This window comes from Nannizzia gypsea, genomic scaffold (genome assembly GCF_000150975.2).
Source record: "Nannizzia gypsea CBS 118893 supercont1.9 genomic scaffold, whole genome shotgun sequence".
NCBI classification, from domain to species: domain Eukaryota; kingdom Fungi; phylum Ascomycota; class Eurotiomycetes; order Onygenales; family Arthrodermataceae; genus Nannizzia; species Nannizzia gypsea.
In genome coordinates this window covers 209,363-224,788 of record NW_003345193.1, presented here as the reverse complement: position 1 = coordinate 224,788, position 15,426 = coordinate 209,363, and the positions used below count along the sequence as shown (strand labels likewise).

Here is a 15,426-nt window from a genome sequence, read left to right as displayed (position 1 = left end):
AGTGCTTGGAGAAGTTTTGCAGCTGGTGCTGTCATTATCATTGGAAGAATAATACGAAATCTCTCTCGGGATGCTTTTACGAGAGATAACTAGTTAGCTAACTCAACGATTTTGGCACAAACTGGTAATTGGGCATTCATTCGTTAGCTATGGAGACCTGTCTAATGGGGTTGGTCTCCCGGATCTATTCCGCCATCCTACATCTATCTATCATTGAGTATTTCTATTATATCATCGGTGGGAAAAAAGAAAAAAAAAAGAACAAGGAAGAAAAGAAACGAAGCCGAAAAAACCCCGAGAATAAATGAAAAAAAAAAAAAAAAAAACCAACAGAAACGTTGAGAAAAGCAATATCTTCCCTCACTTAGCCAATTTCTCAAAAAACCAACCAACCAAATGCTTAATTGTTGGGTAACTCCAGACTAATGTGGGCGGGACGTTTACCTTGAAGGTGCGTTGAAGCTGCCGTCGAAGGGCGGTGTTCATCACCGAGTCCAGCCCTAGATCTGCTAGTGCTACTCTCGAGTCAACGTCCTTTGACGGTAGATGAAGGACGCTGGCAACGCATTCGCGGATCTGTTCGTCAATGTATGACTTGAGCTCTGGCCCGGAGGATGGAATCTTGTTACTGGCGCCGGCCAAGGGACCGCCCTCGGTGGCATTTGGTGCGCCAGCTATAGATCGAGCACGACGAATGGCGATGTCGTTGAGTAAGGGACTCGGAAGCGGTTCTCCGTCCTCGAAAGAACGGCTCCGTAGTACAACTCCATGGTCAGTATTGAACTGTATGAGGTATAGCCAGGCTTGGAAGGCGTCGTGTCCGGTCACATCAGTGATACCTTTGCTCTCCAGCTCTGCAGCAACAAAGTCACTATCGCTGCCCATACCCATTCCTCGCCATGCCGTCCACTGGAATGAAATGGCATTCTCACCTAAATTACGGCGGTGTGTAGCCAAGGTGTCTAGAAAGGTGTTGGCGCTGCCATAAGCACCTTGGCCAGGGAATCCAAACAATTGACCGCATGATGAGAAGAGAACGAAGAAGTCGAGTGAATCAGGAGGGAACGCCTCATGCAAAGCTAATGACCCAGCAACCTTGGGTGCGAGGACGCGAGCAAACGCATCTTGTGTGACATCCTGAATAAGCTGATTCTCCAACACCCCTGCCGCATGGACAACGCCCAATACTGGAGGAAGATTCAACTGGTCCAATTTCTCCAGTAAACGCCCTGCAGCTTGGGGAGTCGAGAGATCCAAAGTTAAAACATGGACGCACACGCCATGTTGCTCAAGATCCCGGATCTTGGATATAACTGGCTGTAGCTCCTGGTCGGCATGTTCCCAGGTTCTCCGTGGCGGTAGTCCGCGCCGGGAAATAAGTACAAGCCGTCGAGCGCCGTGGCTGACTAGAAATTCGGCTACGGCCAGGCCTAGGACACCCAAACCACCAGCAATCAGATAGGTTCCCTCGGGACGGGGAAGAGCCTTGGGAGCCTCTTGGTTTCGACAGTCTCGGGGTAGAGCACGGAGTCTAGCTGTTCGCGGGATCCCATCCATAATACGAATGACATCGGCCCCCTGGATGTACTTCATAACTGGAAGAGGCACAGTATACTGTTCTCCATCAATAAGGCCTCCGAAATTATCAGGATGTTCGCTAGCAATAACTCTGCTAAGTCCCAACAGTGGCGAGTGTGCGAGTGCAGTTGGGGTTTCTGCCTCCATCATATTAGTGGTGAGCACAAATATTTTGGTAGATAAAGAGTTTTTAGTAACATATTTAGTTATCTCCAGTAGCTGCCAGGTAAATTTCTCAGCGGCTGTAGGCACCTCTTGTAGCGACCGGACTTCTTCTGGGATATACACTACGACTGCCCCTCTCTTGTGTTCAAGAGACGGTAACAGATCTTGTAGAGCTTCTGGAGTTGCAAGCTGCTCTAACTGGATCTTGGCTGGTAGTGTTTTGGCATACGTATCTCGCGTGGTATTGCACTTAGCAATCAGAATAATACTCTGTATTGGTATGGGCTCCTCTGCAGGACATGCTGGAGGCCAAGCAACGCGGTGAACTAAGCTGGACATGCTTCCGCTTGCGCCGGGTGTGCCCTCGATTTCCGAAAACCGCATGGAAGTAAATTTCGCAAGCAACCGGCAGTCTTCGCTGAGTATATAAACGTGACAGGAGTATTCAACGTCAGCATCCCTCTTGACGTATATCCAACCTGTCTTAGGTGGATCCTGCGTGGTCAAGATATCCACCCCCTGAACCTGAGCTGGCATACGTAGTCGGGGTTCAGAGAAAAATATTGTAGATCCAATTGAAGTAGCGGCATCTAGGAAAGGGGCCCAAGATGACTGGTCCCAATCAAGGCTCACGGTAGTGGGAGAAACATCCACCCTTGCTATCATTTCGTCTGAGTTGCCATAATGCTCTGTAACCTTCCAGGGGAATCCCATAGCCGCAACCCCAACCTTGGCTAGGTAGTCAATTGTAAAGTCATCATTGAGCCGTGTTCCAATACGAGACTTGGACTCAGGCACATCAATTACTTCTGTAATGGCTTCAGTGCGTACTGTACAACGAGATTCGGTGTGCGTGACCCATGAACTTTCCCCCACGCTCTCATTCTGTATTAGACGAGACATGAGCTTCACTTCGTCACCTTGTATGACTATCTGGACGGCCCGCAATCCACTGGTAGCCACAGGGACTCTGAGTATGATATTCTTTAATGAAGAGTTACCGGTCCCTTTCAAGAATGTATTAATCAGACAGGCAGCTGGAACGATTTCCGTACCGAATACTGGATGGCTCCCTGGGAAGGGCTTCGTAGTGCTATCCAGTGTTGTCGAATGCACAACCAAATCTGTGCCAGCTATTGCAGTGCGGCGACCCAAGAGAGTATGCGTGTCAACATCGTGCATGTCTGCTACCATACCCACAGTACCCTGTACTAGTTTTTTCTGCACAATTGGGCGATGAACCCACGGGCTCAGGGGTACATTTTGCATCCACGGACCTGGCATCTGGCTCTGCCAGTTAAACTCTACCCCGCTGCAGTGAAGTTGGCCGATGGCATGGAGTATACTCTTTTCAGCTGGCTGATTTCGTCGAAGGGTGTGCATCACGGAGTAGTCCTCAATACCAGCGTCCATCAATGTCTCGTTGATTGAATGTGAGACTAGCGGATGGCTAGATATCTCTACAAACCTTCGGTAACCGTCATCAACAGCAGCAAGGATGGCAGAGGTAAGGCGCACAGGGTTGGTCATATTGTTGACCCAATAAGTAGAATCCCGAGGATTCGAGCCGCGTGGGTTCAATAGTGAAGTAGAGTACAGCCTCACGTGTGGATGAACGGGACGTAGTATATCCTTCAGCATATCTGTAAGAGGCTCTCTCAGTTGGTCTAAGGTTGGGCTGTGGAATGCAATATCGGTCTTCACTGTATATGTTTTGATTCCCTGTTTTTGGTATTTCTCAGTTAAGGCGGCCACACCATCGTTTGTGCCTGCAATTACACAAGATGATGGGGAAGAGTCAATAGCCGCTACCACATCGCTGGCTTCCCCAAGATCTTCGCGGACCCCTTGGTAAGACTTGGATATTAGGCACATGGACCCTTTGCCCATAACTTGCCTATATAGAAGGGCTCTGCGAGTCACAATCAAGGTGCCCTCTTCTGGCGAAAGAGCACCGGCAACCACGGAGGCAGCTATCTCTCCTACAGAGTGACCGATAACTGCTTGTGGGTGGATGCCACGGCACTTCAGTAAGGCGCTTATTCCAAGTTGTACAATAAATGTCAAAATCTGCACGCGATCGGAGGAATTGAAATCACCATCTCGAAGCCATGCAATAGGAGACAGCCCGATTTCGTCCTCAACGATTTTGTCAAGAGGTTGAATTGCGTCGTGGAAAATGTCGTTATTTATTAACTCTTTCCCCATGTTGGTCCATTGCGCTCCATGACCAGAAAAGACCCAGACGACGCCCTTCGCCAAATCAAATGGGAGAACACGGCTTCGAGTAATCCATTGGTCATTTGTTCCTTTGCATATATAATCCAATGCAGTTATGGCGCCTTCAAAATCGTCTATAATTGCCGATACCCTGAAATCATAATGGCTTCGGTGTCCGGCAAGAGTTTTGCAAAACTTAGCGAGATCAAAGTGAGTTTCGTCCTGTTGTCCGATCCAAGTCCTGAGTGATCCAGCGAGAGTCTTTAAGCGTTGTTCTTGTGGAGAAGAAAGTAAAAGTAGGTGACCATTAGATGAATCCTTGGCCCCTATTTCATTATGGAGGATTGGAGTGAATTCCTGGAACTCCTCAATAACAGCATGAGACACGGTCCCACCATATCCATAAGAGCACACTGCAGCGCGGCGTGGCTCCGTTTCATCTGGCCAGTTTGTTAGATCCTGAACGACTTTTAGACCGGAGTCATTCCATTTTATCTTCGTGTTCGGTGTTTTCAAGTTTGCCTGGGGCGGTATCAGCCCTCTTTGGACAATCAAAATAGCCTTAATGAGACCCATAACTCCAGCCCCTGCTTCCAAATGCCCTATGTTTGGCTTGATAGAGCCAATATAACAAGGACTATTGATAGAACGCCCTTTTCCGTATACCTCAGCAAGGGCAGTAATTTCCGTTGGGTCTCCAAGTGCTGTAGATGTGGCGTGGGCTTCGACGTAGCGAACGGTGAGAGGGTTGATGTTCGCGGCTTTTAATGCATTCCTAGCCACAAGTTGCTGTGCCTTGGAATCAGGAGCCATAATACCATTTGTCTTCCCATTATGGCCGACTGCGGTACCTTTGATAATCGCAAGGATATGATCTCCATCAAGCCGTGCTTGTGAAAGACTTTTGAGAATGACGGCTCCCGCACCTTCTGCACGGCCGTAGCCATTCGCATTTTCATCAAATGAGCAGCATTGTCCATCAGGGGAGACAGCCCCAGCCTTGTTCAAAACCCGAGTAAGTCCAGGCCCGCAAAGAGCATTCACGCCCCCAACGATTGCAATTCTTGATTCTCCTGTCGCAATAGCAGCCGCGCCGTGGTGCACAGCAACTAAGGAAGAGGCGCAGGCAGCATCAACAGCAACGCTTGCACCAGTCAAATTTAGGTGATAGGATATCCGGTTCGGGACTCCACAATATGCAGTCCCGATACCCATCCAAGCATCAATATTAGGCAAGTCTTCCAAAACCAGTCTTGAATAGTCATTTGAGTTAACACCCCAGAAAACAGCCGTGTCACTACCACTGAGTGATTTTGATGGAATACCGGCGTGTTCTAACGCCTCCCAAGCAATTTCAAGCGATATTCTTTGCTGTGGATCCATTTGTTCAACTTCTTTGGGCGAAACGCCGAAGAATTGATAGTCAAAATCGTCGATATTTTCGACAAAATATCCCCGTCTGGTTGTTTGGTCTAAAATCTTTCTGTTGCGAGAATCTCTTTTATAATACGGCTCCCAGCGATGTGCGGGAATATCTCCGCATGCAACCACTTGTCCCAGGAGTGCTTGCCATAATTGTTCAGAGTCTTGTATGCCGCCAGGAACGCGGCACGCCATGCCAATAACTGCTACATCTTTGCATTGATCCTGGGCTTCTAGTTAGTAAGTTCATGTGAGATTATTACAATGGGCTGGCATACCTCGGCGCTGTACGCAGTCACAGGGGAATCAGTACAGGCTTCTGAATTTGAGCATGGTGTATTTGTAATGATAGAAGACATTTGAGATATTTGAAGGAAGCTGTGAGACAATAAGCCAATCCACGCTGAGGAATTCTGTCCTTTGAGATGCTGTGGTCTTCATCAAAGGGAGAGTATATATAACTGCAAAAGGTATTATCATTTCAATTGAGTCTACCGCTCTCAAAGCAAAGATTGCCTCCATCGGGCACAAGATTGCTAGTAGATGGGTATGCAGATCCTGCTAGACGCCGGACCCCTCCCCCACCGGGAACAGTGTTCATCCCATCGGCTCTCTAGATGTTTGTACCTACTATTTTGTGACCACACCGCTTGGGAGAATGAAGAATAGTGGCTTATCCAAAGTAAATGTGGTCCGAGATGAATGGCTTGGGTTAAAGCTTAGGTCATAATGATCGATGGCGACGGAGAAAAGTCGAATATGTCACAGGATATAGTTGGCTGGCTGCGAAAAGATCAGTGGAAATGGATATCCATTAGAGCCATCTTTTATTCTGGTAAGATCATCGTTCACCTATGAATCTCAACGTCATGTTTTGTACTCCGTACGTGGTTAGTAACAGTGAGGGGATAATATAGGTTAGATACCTCCTTTTTGCTTGTGCAACTCGTTGTATCTGAGCAATAAAAGGCGCCTGTACGGGTGAAAGCACATCCAAATGAAAGCGATGACGTGTATCTATTACACGGACCATATAGCAGTGACTAATCCACATGCATTGCACTGTTCCCCTCATGTCTGGCGCTGAATGTTCCGGGGAGGGATGGATGGAGGTGTTGTTGGCGTCTGGCAAGATTCAGCCGCCTCCTAAGGGAAAAAAAGAAGAAGAAAAAGAAAAGTGAAGAAAAGGCAGGAGGCGCAAATAAAAAATCTTGGGCTGGATGAGCAGTAGGCGAGTGGCTTCAGCCACAACTAAATATATCTTATGGCTGGGCTGAAATCATAGGCTGGTAAAAAGGAAAGAAAGGGAGACGGTAAAGAGGGAAAAAAGAGGTCGAAGATGGCGGAGAAGACAAGTTACTTGCAGTCTTGCACAAATAGTACTCCATACTTGCCATCGCATTTCCTACCACCTGGCTACCCTGAGGGATGCTTGGTCTTTCATAACGGTCCACTGCATGCATGGCAAGAGGATTCCGCTCCACGATATGACAGGGAACAGGGACTATTTGAGGGTCCGGTCCATACTGGTGTTAGGGGCAAACATGAAAGTAGGTGAACGGCGCCCAAACGTTATCTGGGCATAAAGTTAGTTAGAATCGAAAATATCGGGTGCATATCTTTCGATGGCGTCGATCCTATGCGAGATGGTAGATCAATGTTAAAAAAAAAGGTGGAAACCGTTTAAACACAGGGGACCTTTGCTCTGTGCATCTTGAGCAGAAAATTTCCATAACTCGCATATGGCCCCTCAATATTCTAACAAAACCCAGGATTGCTTTGCGTCAGAATAATGCCTTTCCAGTGTCCAGTGACAAATTGCAACCGCTCCTTTCTTCGCAAGGAACATCTTAACCGCCACCAACGGAATCATGACCCTATTCGGGCGTATGAATGTTATTTGTGTTACCGTAGGTTTGCGAGAAGGTAAGCTAAACCACCATTAATGTAGTCGAGTAGTGAAAGGAAGATGGCTAAAATGATGACCTACAGGGACATTCTAGAGCGGCATCTGCCCATCCACCATGCAGAGTCTAAGGGTGTCCAGCGCACACTTGTGGCATGCCAAACATGCCGGCATAGGAAGTCCAAGTGCAACTCTGGCGACCCTTGCCTAACGTGCTCCCACTTGAAGGTGCCCTGTGTTCGGGTTCCATCGAGCACACAAGTTACTCCCACTCGGGTCACCCGTCCACAGGCCTTGGCCGAAGAGCCCCATGATGAAAACGCAGTCCCCATAGGACTGCACGTTAATACACTCTGGGACACATCTTCGACTTGCAATAAAGACTCTGGCGATACCCCTGGTTCATCGCGGAAGCATTCAACCATCAGTACTATAGCAGACGGGGAGGTCTCAGGTACTCTTAGATTTAACTGGCCGTCTGTTAATGAGTGGGCATCGGAAGTCCGACCAGTTTCTTGTGACGTTGATTTGGTAGAGGCTTTGCTTGCTTTGCCCGCGACAGAAGACGATAATCAATGCCAGCCAGTATTACCACAAACGCCAGATTCCTTAACCAGCATGGGACAGACTTGCCTCCCCGAAACAGTGTTTCACGAGGCATGGGGAATTCTCCACCACTCTACTCTGGAACGAGCAGACCAATACCCGTGGGTCTCACAGGCTCTGAAATTAGTCAAATGGCCGCTGTCAAAAAATAATGAGCGGAACAAACTGGTGACGGATTTGATGAGGCACTTGGTAGCCGGCCCGGTATGTAGTATGCTGGCACTGCTTGGACCAGACATTCAAGGGTTAACATAGAGATTGTCACAGGAAGGCCTTGACTCCAGACTAACCGAGACATTTCGAGCTATCCAAGCTCTTGTGATAGTTTTGATATCGTTTACTGCTGAAGATGTACGGCCCATATTTGAATGGAATGCATGATCGAATGTTAACTGTGATAGATTTTGTCGGAATCCGCCCATTGGGCTGCGCAGGGCACTGATGTAGCTATATCTGCAATGCGGCGCATGGGGATGTTTTCCGGGCAATGGGTGCCACTGGATAACTTGGAAGAAGACAGGTGGATGTGTGAAGAAGAAGTCAAGAGGTGTGTATCCCACAAAGACACTGGTAGTGCATATTCTAACCATCGCAGAATGGCTTACGCCGTCCTTCGGCTGGATGTATATTTCAGCATCGCCATACATCGTCCTCCATCTGTACGCTTTCAAGAACTCCGTCTTGCCCTCCCTGTCACTGAAACCCTTTGGAGAGCTTCAAAAGCAGAGGATAGATATCGCCTTCAGTGGTTTGAACCAGCGGGGCGTGATAAGTGCATTTTCCAATCTGCCGTCCAGGAAATCTTTCAGAGTGCCGGTGAATTACCTGATAACCAGCGGCAGCCTTTTGAAGAACTAGATAGTCATTTGGCCCTTTGTGCAATCCAAGTGGACTTATGGTCAGCCATTCAAGCATTGCGTGGAGTGAAAGATGGCGCCGGCACAGAATTTCTAATGCCGGTAAGCCAACAGGGTAGTCTCGGCTACCAAAGAAACCATTTGTCCTACTGCCAATCATACCTCGAAGGTGCATATAAAAGAGGGCATATATGTTGCACAGGCCGTTCGGAATCACAACACTTTTGGCTCACTCTGAACTTGACCTTATTCCACTTGACGCTTCTCAACATTCATGCAGATATTTCTCTTCTCGAAAGCCAGCGCGGTGGTAATTCTCGGCAAGAAATAGAGTCCCGTAGGGCAATTCGAGCATGGGCAGATTCCGCTCATGGGCGCAAAGCAGTATTCCATGCAGCCCAGCTGCAGCAGAAGTCTGAATGCAAAACATGTGCTTCATGGCCAGAATACTACAAATATTGGAATCCATTGAGACCGATAGCTTTGTTGTATAGTTGTATTGTCTTGTGTGCCTACAACGCTGAATGCACGATATCTCTGGTTGAGGATAGCGCTGCGGTGGAACTGTCTGGAGTGAGCGGCATGGATGAAGCGGTTCAATACTGGATACGGGAAGGTGGTAGTGCATCTATTCGGGGCACAATTCTAGGGAGGTCCGCTCTATCTCAGCTGATCCCATGGTCTTGTGAGCGACTGTCGATGTTCAATGCGAGCTGTCGTCGATTCGAAAGGTTTGTGTCTGCAGCCACCGATTACCGCTAGCCTGAGCATAAGATGTTAGCTGAGTGCTGGGTACCTAACAAAATTAAATAACCAAACCTATAGAAAATTAGATCATCCCTCTGTTTAGTCCTAGATGATTTCATGGTATATCTAACAGTAGTTTCTGTACAACTGTGTGTTGTTGGGATTGTGAACCGACGTCAACTTAAGCACAGACTCGCAATAACTAGTTAACTAAGGTTCGGCCGGGATCTTCCTCGCTGAGTAAAAACTTTATTCGAATTCAAAACTAATCGCAATTTTACCAACAAATGGCAAACAGCACCAACAGCCAGCGAGCAGCAAAACAACTATAACACTGTGGCACAGGAGAAGCCACCATCCACCATCCAAGCGGCACCGGTGACATAGCTCGCTCTAGCGCTGCAAAGGAACAAAATAACGTCTGCTACCTCCTCTGCTTCTGCAATACGCCCCAAGGGTACAACATTCCCGATGACTTGATGAACTTCCGCAAGGACTTCGTTGCTGTTTATCATTGGTGTGTTGACCCATGAGGGACAGACAGCATTCACACGTATACCTTCTTTTGCAAAGTCTAGGGCTGGATATTCAATTTTTGTTAGATTAGATTTGAACAACATTATGATGGGAGAGCAGAGGAATATGGATGCATCGTACCACAAGACCTGGTCAGGCCTACTACTGCGTGTTTGGAAGCCGTATATTGGGCGGTCCCAGGAGCCGACTGAGATGAATGAATAGACCCCAGGTTGACTATCGAACCCCGTTGTCCCGCCCGCGGTCCATGGAGTCCAGACGTTTTAAGCGACTCTTGCGTCCTCATTACTTTCCCAACCGCTTGCATGCAGTGGAACACGCCTTGCACATTTACCCGGCTGACCCTCTCCCACTCCTCAATTGATAGATCCATGAAATGAGTTGGTTTGTGCATAGCCACCTGCAATTTCAAACTTAGTTTAATTTTGAAAGCCTGCTTGCTTGAAACTGATATCATACCCCAGCACAATTGACGTTGTAGTCAATCCTGTTGAAGGTCTCGAGGGTCTGAGCAACCATATTTTCAACTTGTTTCTTGTCAGTTACATCCACAGCAACTGCAAGCGGTTTATATGCAGGATTTGTCGCTATTGCCCTGCTTTCCTCTGCCTTCTCCTGGACGACAGATAAGTCTAGGTCGGCGAATACGACTCCCGCCGCGCCTGCTGCAGCAAACGCATGAGCACACTCAAGTCCAATACCCCTCCCTACTTCATGTTAGACCTTGTTAATATGAGCTTGCGTCTAAGATATATTCTCACCTGCACCTGTAATTACTGCTACTCCTGCAAGATCAAGCATCATCGTGACGTCGTTTATTCTCATCGATTGTTACGAAATAATTCTGGGGACTCCGCGAATTCGGTACAACTATATACATGTTCGGTTTGCCCTCATCCCACCAAAATCCCATCGGAGACAGGGAAAAACAAAGAAAAACTACGAAACTAGAAATATACCCATTATAATATCTCTCCCATCGGCAGTGCTCTCTGGTATGTGTGGCTGTGGTACTCATTCACTGCTACAGTAACCATCCTATTAAACGTTGCCAGATATTCCTGGAGAAATTCTTTCCAATTTCTCTAGAAGTTCCCCCCAAACCTTCTTCTGCGCTTGTGCACCCTCTGCGCTCTTGACAAATTTTGATAAAGCACCCCTGCTTTATTAGCTCTAGCTACACCAGAAACCATTTTTGAAGAAACTTACTCGTCAATCTTGCAGTCATTAAGATACTGCCCATGTCCTTCCCATCCCAAGCTAGCGGCATGAACCAAAGTGCGGGAACCTTCCTGGGCCGTGCGAGCTATCAGTTTTATTACCTGGAGCTGGAATCCCCAGAATCCTGTCATCCCATCAACTAGGTTCGTAAGACAATATCCTGGAGTAAAGGCGTTGACAACAACTCGCGGGTTAGTGGAGGCAATATCAGCTGCCAGTGCCCTCATGCATAGCACTTGGAGCAGTTTCGAGGCATAGTATCTGTTATTATCAGTTAGCTTTCTGTTCAGCTTATAACTAAGACAATCAGTTTTAGTAGTACCTATCGTCAGGCCCCGACTTAGTCTGCTTTCGCAAAGCGACGAACGTGTTGGGTGTCTTCCACTCGGGCAAATTGGTCATGACATGCCGGTCAGATGCGACAATACAGAGTCGAGGAATTGGTCCGTTCTCGGTAGCTGATGCGCGAAGCTTTGGCAGTAACAACAAGGCCAACAGAAAGGTGCTAACAACATTGACTGTGATCGTGCTCTCATCTTCCTCCGCCATATAAAATTTTTGCTCCATCTTTCCGGCGTTGAGCAGGAGAACGTCAATCTTAGGAATTTCGGAAATACCTGCAGCAAACTCTTGAACGGATGCATAGTTTTCCATATCTATATGAAAGAGGCGGATTTGACCAGAGCGTCCGGTGGAGCTTTCCAAATCCTTAATCGCATTTTCACCCTTTGCCAGGCTTCGAACACCAAGGATGATCTCAGATGCGTTCAGATTAAGGAAATACCGTGCAGCTTCCAGCCCAAGTCCTGCATTGCCGCCAGTGATGACAATGGTTTGCCCAGTGAAATCATGCGTCGGAGGTGGGAGACGAACGAATATCTGGGAGTAGAGGAATGATAGAGCAGACATAGTGAAAATCGTGTGGAGATTGTTAGTGAACAAGAGACAAGGATAATAAGGATAAACTGTGAATTCAGTATTGCAATGAATCTTGATCCTCGCTTGTCTTCTTAAATAGCCAGCTCTCAAGTTTTGCTTTGCCTGTTTTTGAGGCTAGAGTTAGAAAGCTTGGTAAACTAACTAGTTGACTAACTAGTTATGTCCCGAGCCGTGTGGGATGAGCGGCAGGTGGGTGGGATTGTTGATCAATCAACACTGCTATTATAGATGTCTTGTGAATTAGTTATAGTGGTCAGTGTTAAATACAGTTATTGATAGCTGGCAGACAGAGTCAAAGGAATGAGTTAAGAAGGCGCTGAACCAGAAAAAATTCTTGAGTCATCAATTTTCTAACTCACCGACAATGGACACTATCTGGATATACGGTTTTATCCTTATTCTAATCGCCCTTTGGTCTCTCTTTGAGGGTCATTTCCCGGGACTTAGAAATCGCAAGCTTCCGCCTGGTGTGTTTATATCAAGTGAATATAACGTAGATCTAACTACTGATCACTTGCCTCACCAGGGCCCTCCTGTCTCCCAATAATAGGCAATTTACATCAGATTCCAATAACCGGAGCGCATTTGAAGTATGCATATAGCGCCTAGATTCTAACCCATTGCAACTAACGAATTGTTTGGCAGGTTTACAGAGTGGGCTGCAAAATATGGCCCTATTTTCTCGCTCAAGATTGGACCAGGGACGGCTGTTGTACTCAACTCTCCTTATATGATCAAACAGTTGATAGATAAACAGTCTGCCATATACAGCGAAAGACCCAAGTTTTATATCGCTGACCATCTTGTTATGCATGGCGACCATCTCATGTTCATGGGCCCGGATGCTCGATGGCGACGCGGGCGAAGACTTTACCATCAATATTTCAATGAAACGGTCTGTGAGAGGAAACACATCTTCCTCCAAAATGCCGAAGCAGTCCAGTTACTGCGAGACCTCTATGTTCAACCTGGCGGCTTTATGGATCATTGCAAACGGTTCACGAACAGCACTACTATGAGCCTTGGTGGGTATCATTATGAAACATATAACCTATGCTTGGAAGTACCTCCAGACTGACAGACAGCTTTAGTTACTGGCATTCGAACGCCAGCAGCTTCTGCCCCGCATATGCGCCACCTGTATGCCGTATTAGACGGTCTCTCGGAAATTTTTGAGCCAGGTGCTACGCCACCAATTGATATTTTCCCCTTCCTTGCATGGCTCCCAGAGTCGTTCTTTAACAACTGGAAGTCACGGGCGCGAGAAGTTGCCGAAACTATGGACAAGGTATATGGCCCTCTTGTTGACCGCGTCCTGAAGCGCCGTGAGTCAGGCTCAGAATCTCATGAGAGCTACCTAGATATGGTTTTGGACCAACAAGAAAAGCTCCGGCTCACTAGGCATGAAATTGACTTGATGGTTGGCAACCTTCTCGAAGGAGGCTCTGACACAACATCCATCATGACTATTGCCTTTATCCAGGCCATGGCATTATATCCTGACGTTCAAAAGGAAGCGCAAAAAGAGATTGATGAAAAAATCGGTGAAGACCGGTCCCCAGAATGGAGCGACTATGCGAATCTACCATACGTGGCGATGGTTATCAAAGAGACGATGAGATGGCGCCCGGTTCTGCCAACGGCTTTTCCACACGCTACCAGTAAAGGTGAACGATGATCTTGACATGACCTCCACATCACTCATGCCCAACTAACACGCATATACCCTGTAGAAACCGTGATCGACGGGATGACAATCCCCGCTGGCTCGACCGTTATACCCAACATATGGGGATTGCACCATGACAGCCGCAAGCATGCCAATCCAGACCAATTTAACCCACTGAGGTATAAGGGGCGTGTTGATCTCGCACCGACATACGCCTCCTCTCCGGATTATGAAAACCGCGATCACTACGCGTATGGGTCCGGTCGGCGCATTTGTCCTGGTATTCACTTGGCTGAAAGAGGACTTTTCCTTGCAGTGGCGAAGATTCTCTGGGCCTTTGATATTTCTCCTATGAGTGATGCCCAAGGTCGACCGCTTCCTATCAACACCGACCCTGCCACTGGCTATACAGATGGTTTCCTGCGCTGTGCAAAGCCATTCCCTGTGAAGATCTGCCTCCGCTCTGACCGCCATCGGGAAACGATTGACGCAGAGTTTGCATGTGCAGAAAGAGACATCTTCAGTAAATATGACGTATAGGCTCAATTTATGATGGAGGGCAGAGCGAGGTCATTCAATGTTGCGTACTTGGAGGTTACGCTTTTCATATTTTTGGGTGTTTGGAGAGACGGATAGATAACCAGAGAAAAAACAAAACAACTTGAAGCTCATTCGTGCGTTGTCTGCTTTACGTAACTGGACTTGGAAGATTTTAGAGTTTCAGGTTGTACTTTAGAGTTGCGGCTAACCTTGTATCTCTTGGCGAAGAGCACGTGATATATCACAAAGGTCGGCTTATCTAAGCATAGTTAGCTCCTGCCAATATAAGGGAAGAAAATCTCAGGGGAAAATCGAGCAGACAACCTCACACGCAATGATAGGGAATCACGCATTTGCACTCTTTAGACATGGTAATGAGCCGTCTGCAATAGAACATCCGATGTAAGGAGTACGGAGTAATTAATGAACCAGGTCGTCACCGACGATCAGGGTGGCCTACATCATGTGCATCTTTCAGGGCATCTTCTTCCCACGAAGCTCTGCCCACAACGCCACAAATCTACGTGCGTCGCTTCCTCGTTAACTAACTGTACCACCTAGCTAGCGTCCTACGGGATGGGGGCCCTGAATTTTATCCCATACTCGCCAAAGCCACGCCCAGGCAGTCGAAAACACGGTACTGTGGCGATGCTAATGTCGGTAAGGATATACTCCGTGCTGAGCGACTGTACCAATCGGAAAAGAGTGGCATGAATCTGCATACATTGTGAATATCCCAATGATCTGCATCTGTTGAAGAAATGCGTGTAATCGGTATTGTCCGTCCAAAGCGGCCTTTTCCTCCGTTCCTGTGCGCACAAGAAAGAGAACTGCGGTTTGACGGCACGATGTATGTCCTCGAATTACGTATCAATAGACTTTTGAGCTCAGGTGCAATAACCAACCACATAATGGAGCTCACTTTGTCTGATGCAGTCAAATAAACTGGGAGTCAGATATAATTTAAGCTGGAGGATCCCTGAATCAATCTTGAAAACAAATCCTCAAAGCAGCTTTCT

General features: G+C 47.4%; 6 protein-coding genes across 6 annotated transcripts; 3 read left to right on the top strand and 3 right to left on the bottom strand.

The window, feature by feature from the left end:
- Positions 1-360: 360 nt before the first annotated feature.
- Positions 361-5,744, bottom strand: MGYG_08317 (6-methylsalicylic acid synthase; the record flags this gene model as incomplete). The annotated part of the gene is made up of 2 exons (XM_003169365.1): positions 361-5,610; positions 5,664-5,744. The coding sequence occupies 2 exons, from the start codon at positions 5,742-5,744 to the stop codon at positions 361-363; spliced, it is 5,331 nt and encodes a 1,776-aa protein (XP_003169413.1).
- A 1,610-nt stretch (positions 5,745-7,354) lies between these two features.
- On the top strand, positions 7,355-9,516 carry MGYG_08316 (hypothetical protein; the record flags this gene model as incomplete). Its single annotated transcript, XM_003169364.1, has 4 exons — positions 7,355-8,101; positions 8,165-8,248; positions 8,299-8,444; positions 8,493-9,516. 4 exons carry the CDS (start codon positions 7,355-7,357, stop codon positions 9,514-9,516), a joined length of 2,001 nt encoding a protein of 666 aa, XP_003169412.1.
- A 311-nt stretch (positions 9,517-9,827) lies between these two features.
- Positions 9,828-10,842, bottom strand: MGYG_08315 (3-oxoacyl-[acyl-carrier-protein] reductase; the record flags this gene model as incomplete). Its single annotated transcript, XM_003169363.1, has 4 exons — positions 9,828-10,081; positions 10,159-10,438; positions 10,498-10,745; positions 10,800-10,842. 4 exons carry the CDS (start codon positions 10,840-10,842, stop codon positions 9,828-9,830), a joined length of 825 nt encoding a protein of 274 aa, XP_003169411.1.
- A 237-nt stretch (positions 10,843-11,079) lies between these two features.
- MGYG_08314 (hypothetical protein) lies at positions 11,080-12,168 on the bottom strand (the record flags this gene model as incomplete). The annotated part of the gene is made up of 3 exons (XM_003169362.1): positions 11,080-11,197; positions 11,248-11,520; positions 11,582-12,168. The coding sequence occupies 3 exons, from the start codon at positions 12,166-12,168 to the stop codon at positions 11,080-11,082; spliced, it is 978 nt and encodes a 325-aa protein (XP_003169410.1).
- A 394-nt stretch (positions 12,169-12,562) lies between these two features.
- Positions 12,563-14,407, top strand: MGYG_08313 (hypothetical protein; the record flags this gene model as incomplete). The annotated part of the gene is made up of 5 exons (XM_003169361.1): positions 12,563-12,665; positions 12,725-12,788; positions 12,844-13,223; positions 13,290-13,865; positions 13,932-14,407. 5 exons carry the CDS (start codon positions 12,563-12,565, stop codon positions 14,405-14,407), a joined length of 1,599 nt encoding a protein of 532 aa, XP_003169409.1.
- A 423-nt stretch (positions 14,408-14,830) lies between these two features.
- On the top strand, positions 14,831-15,138 carry MGYG_08312 (hypothetical protein; the record flags this gene model as incomplete). The annotated part of the gene is made up of 2 exons (XM_003169360.1): positions 14,831-14,931; positions 14,973-15,138. The coding sequence occupies 2 exons, from the start codon at positions 14,831-14,833 to the stop codon at positions 15,136-15,138; spliced, it is 267 nt and encodes an 88-aa protein (XP_003169408.1).
- Between the last annotated feature and the right edge of the window lie 288 nt (positions 15,139-15,426).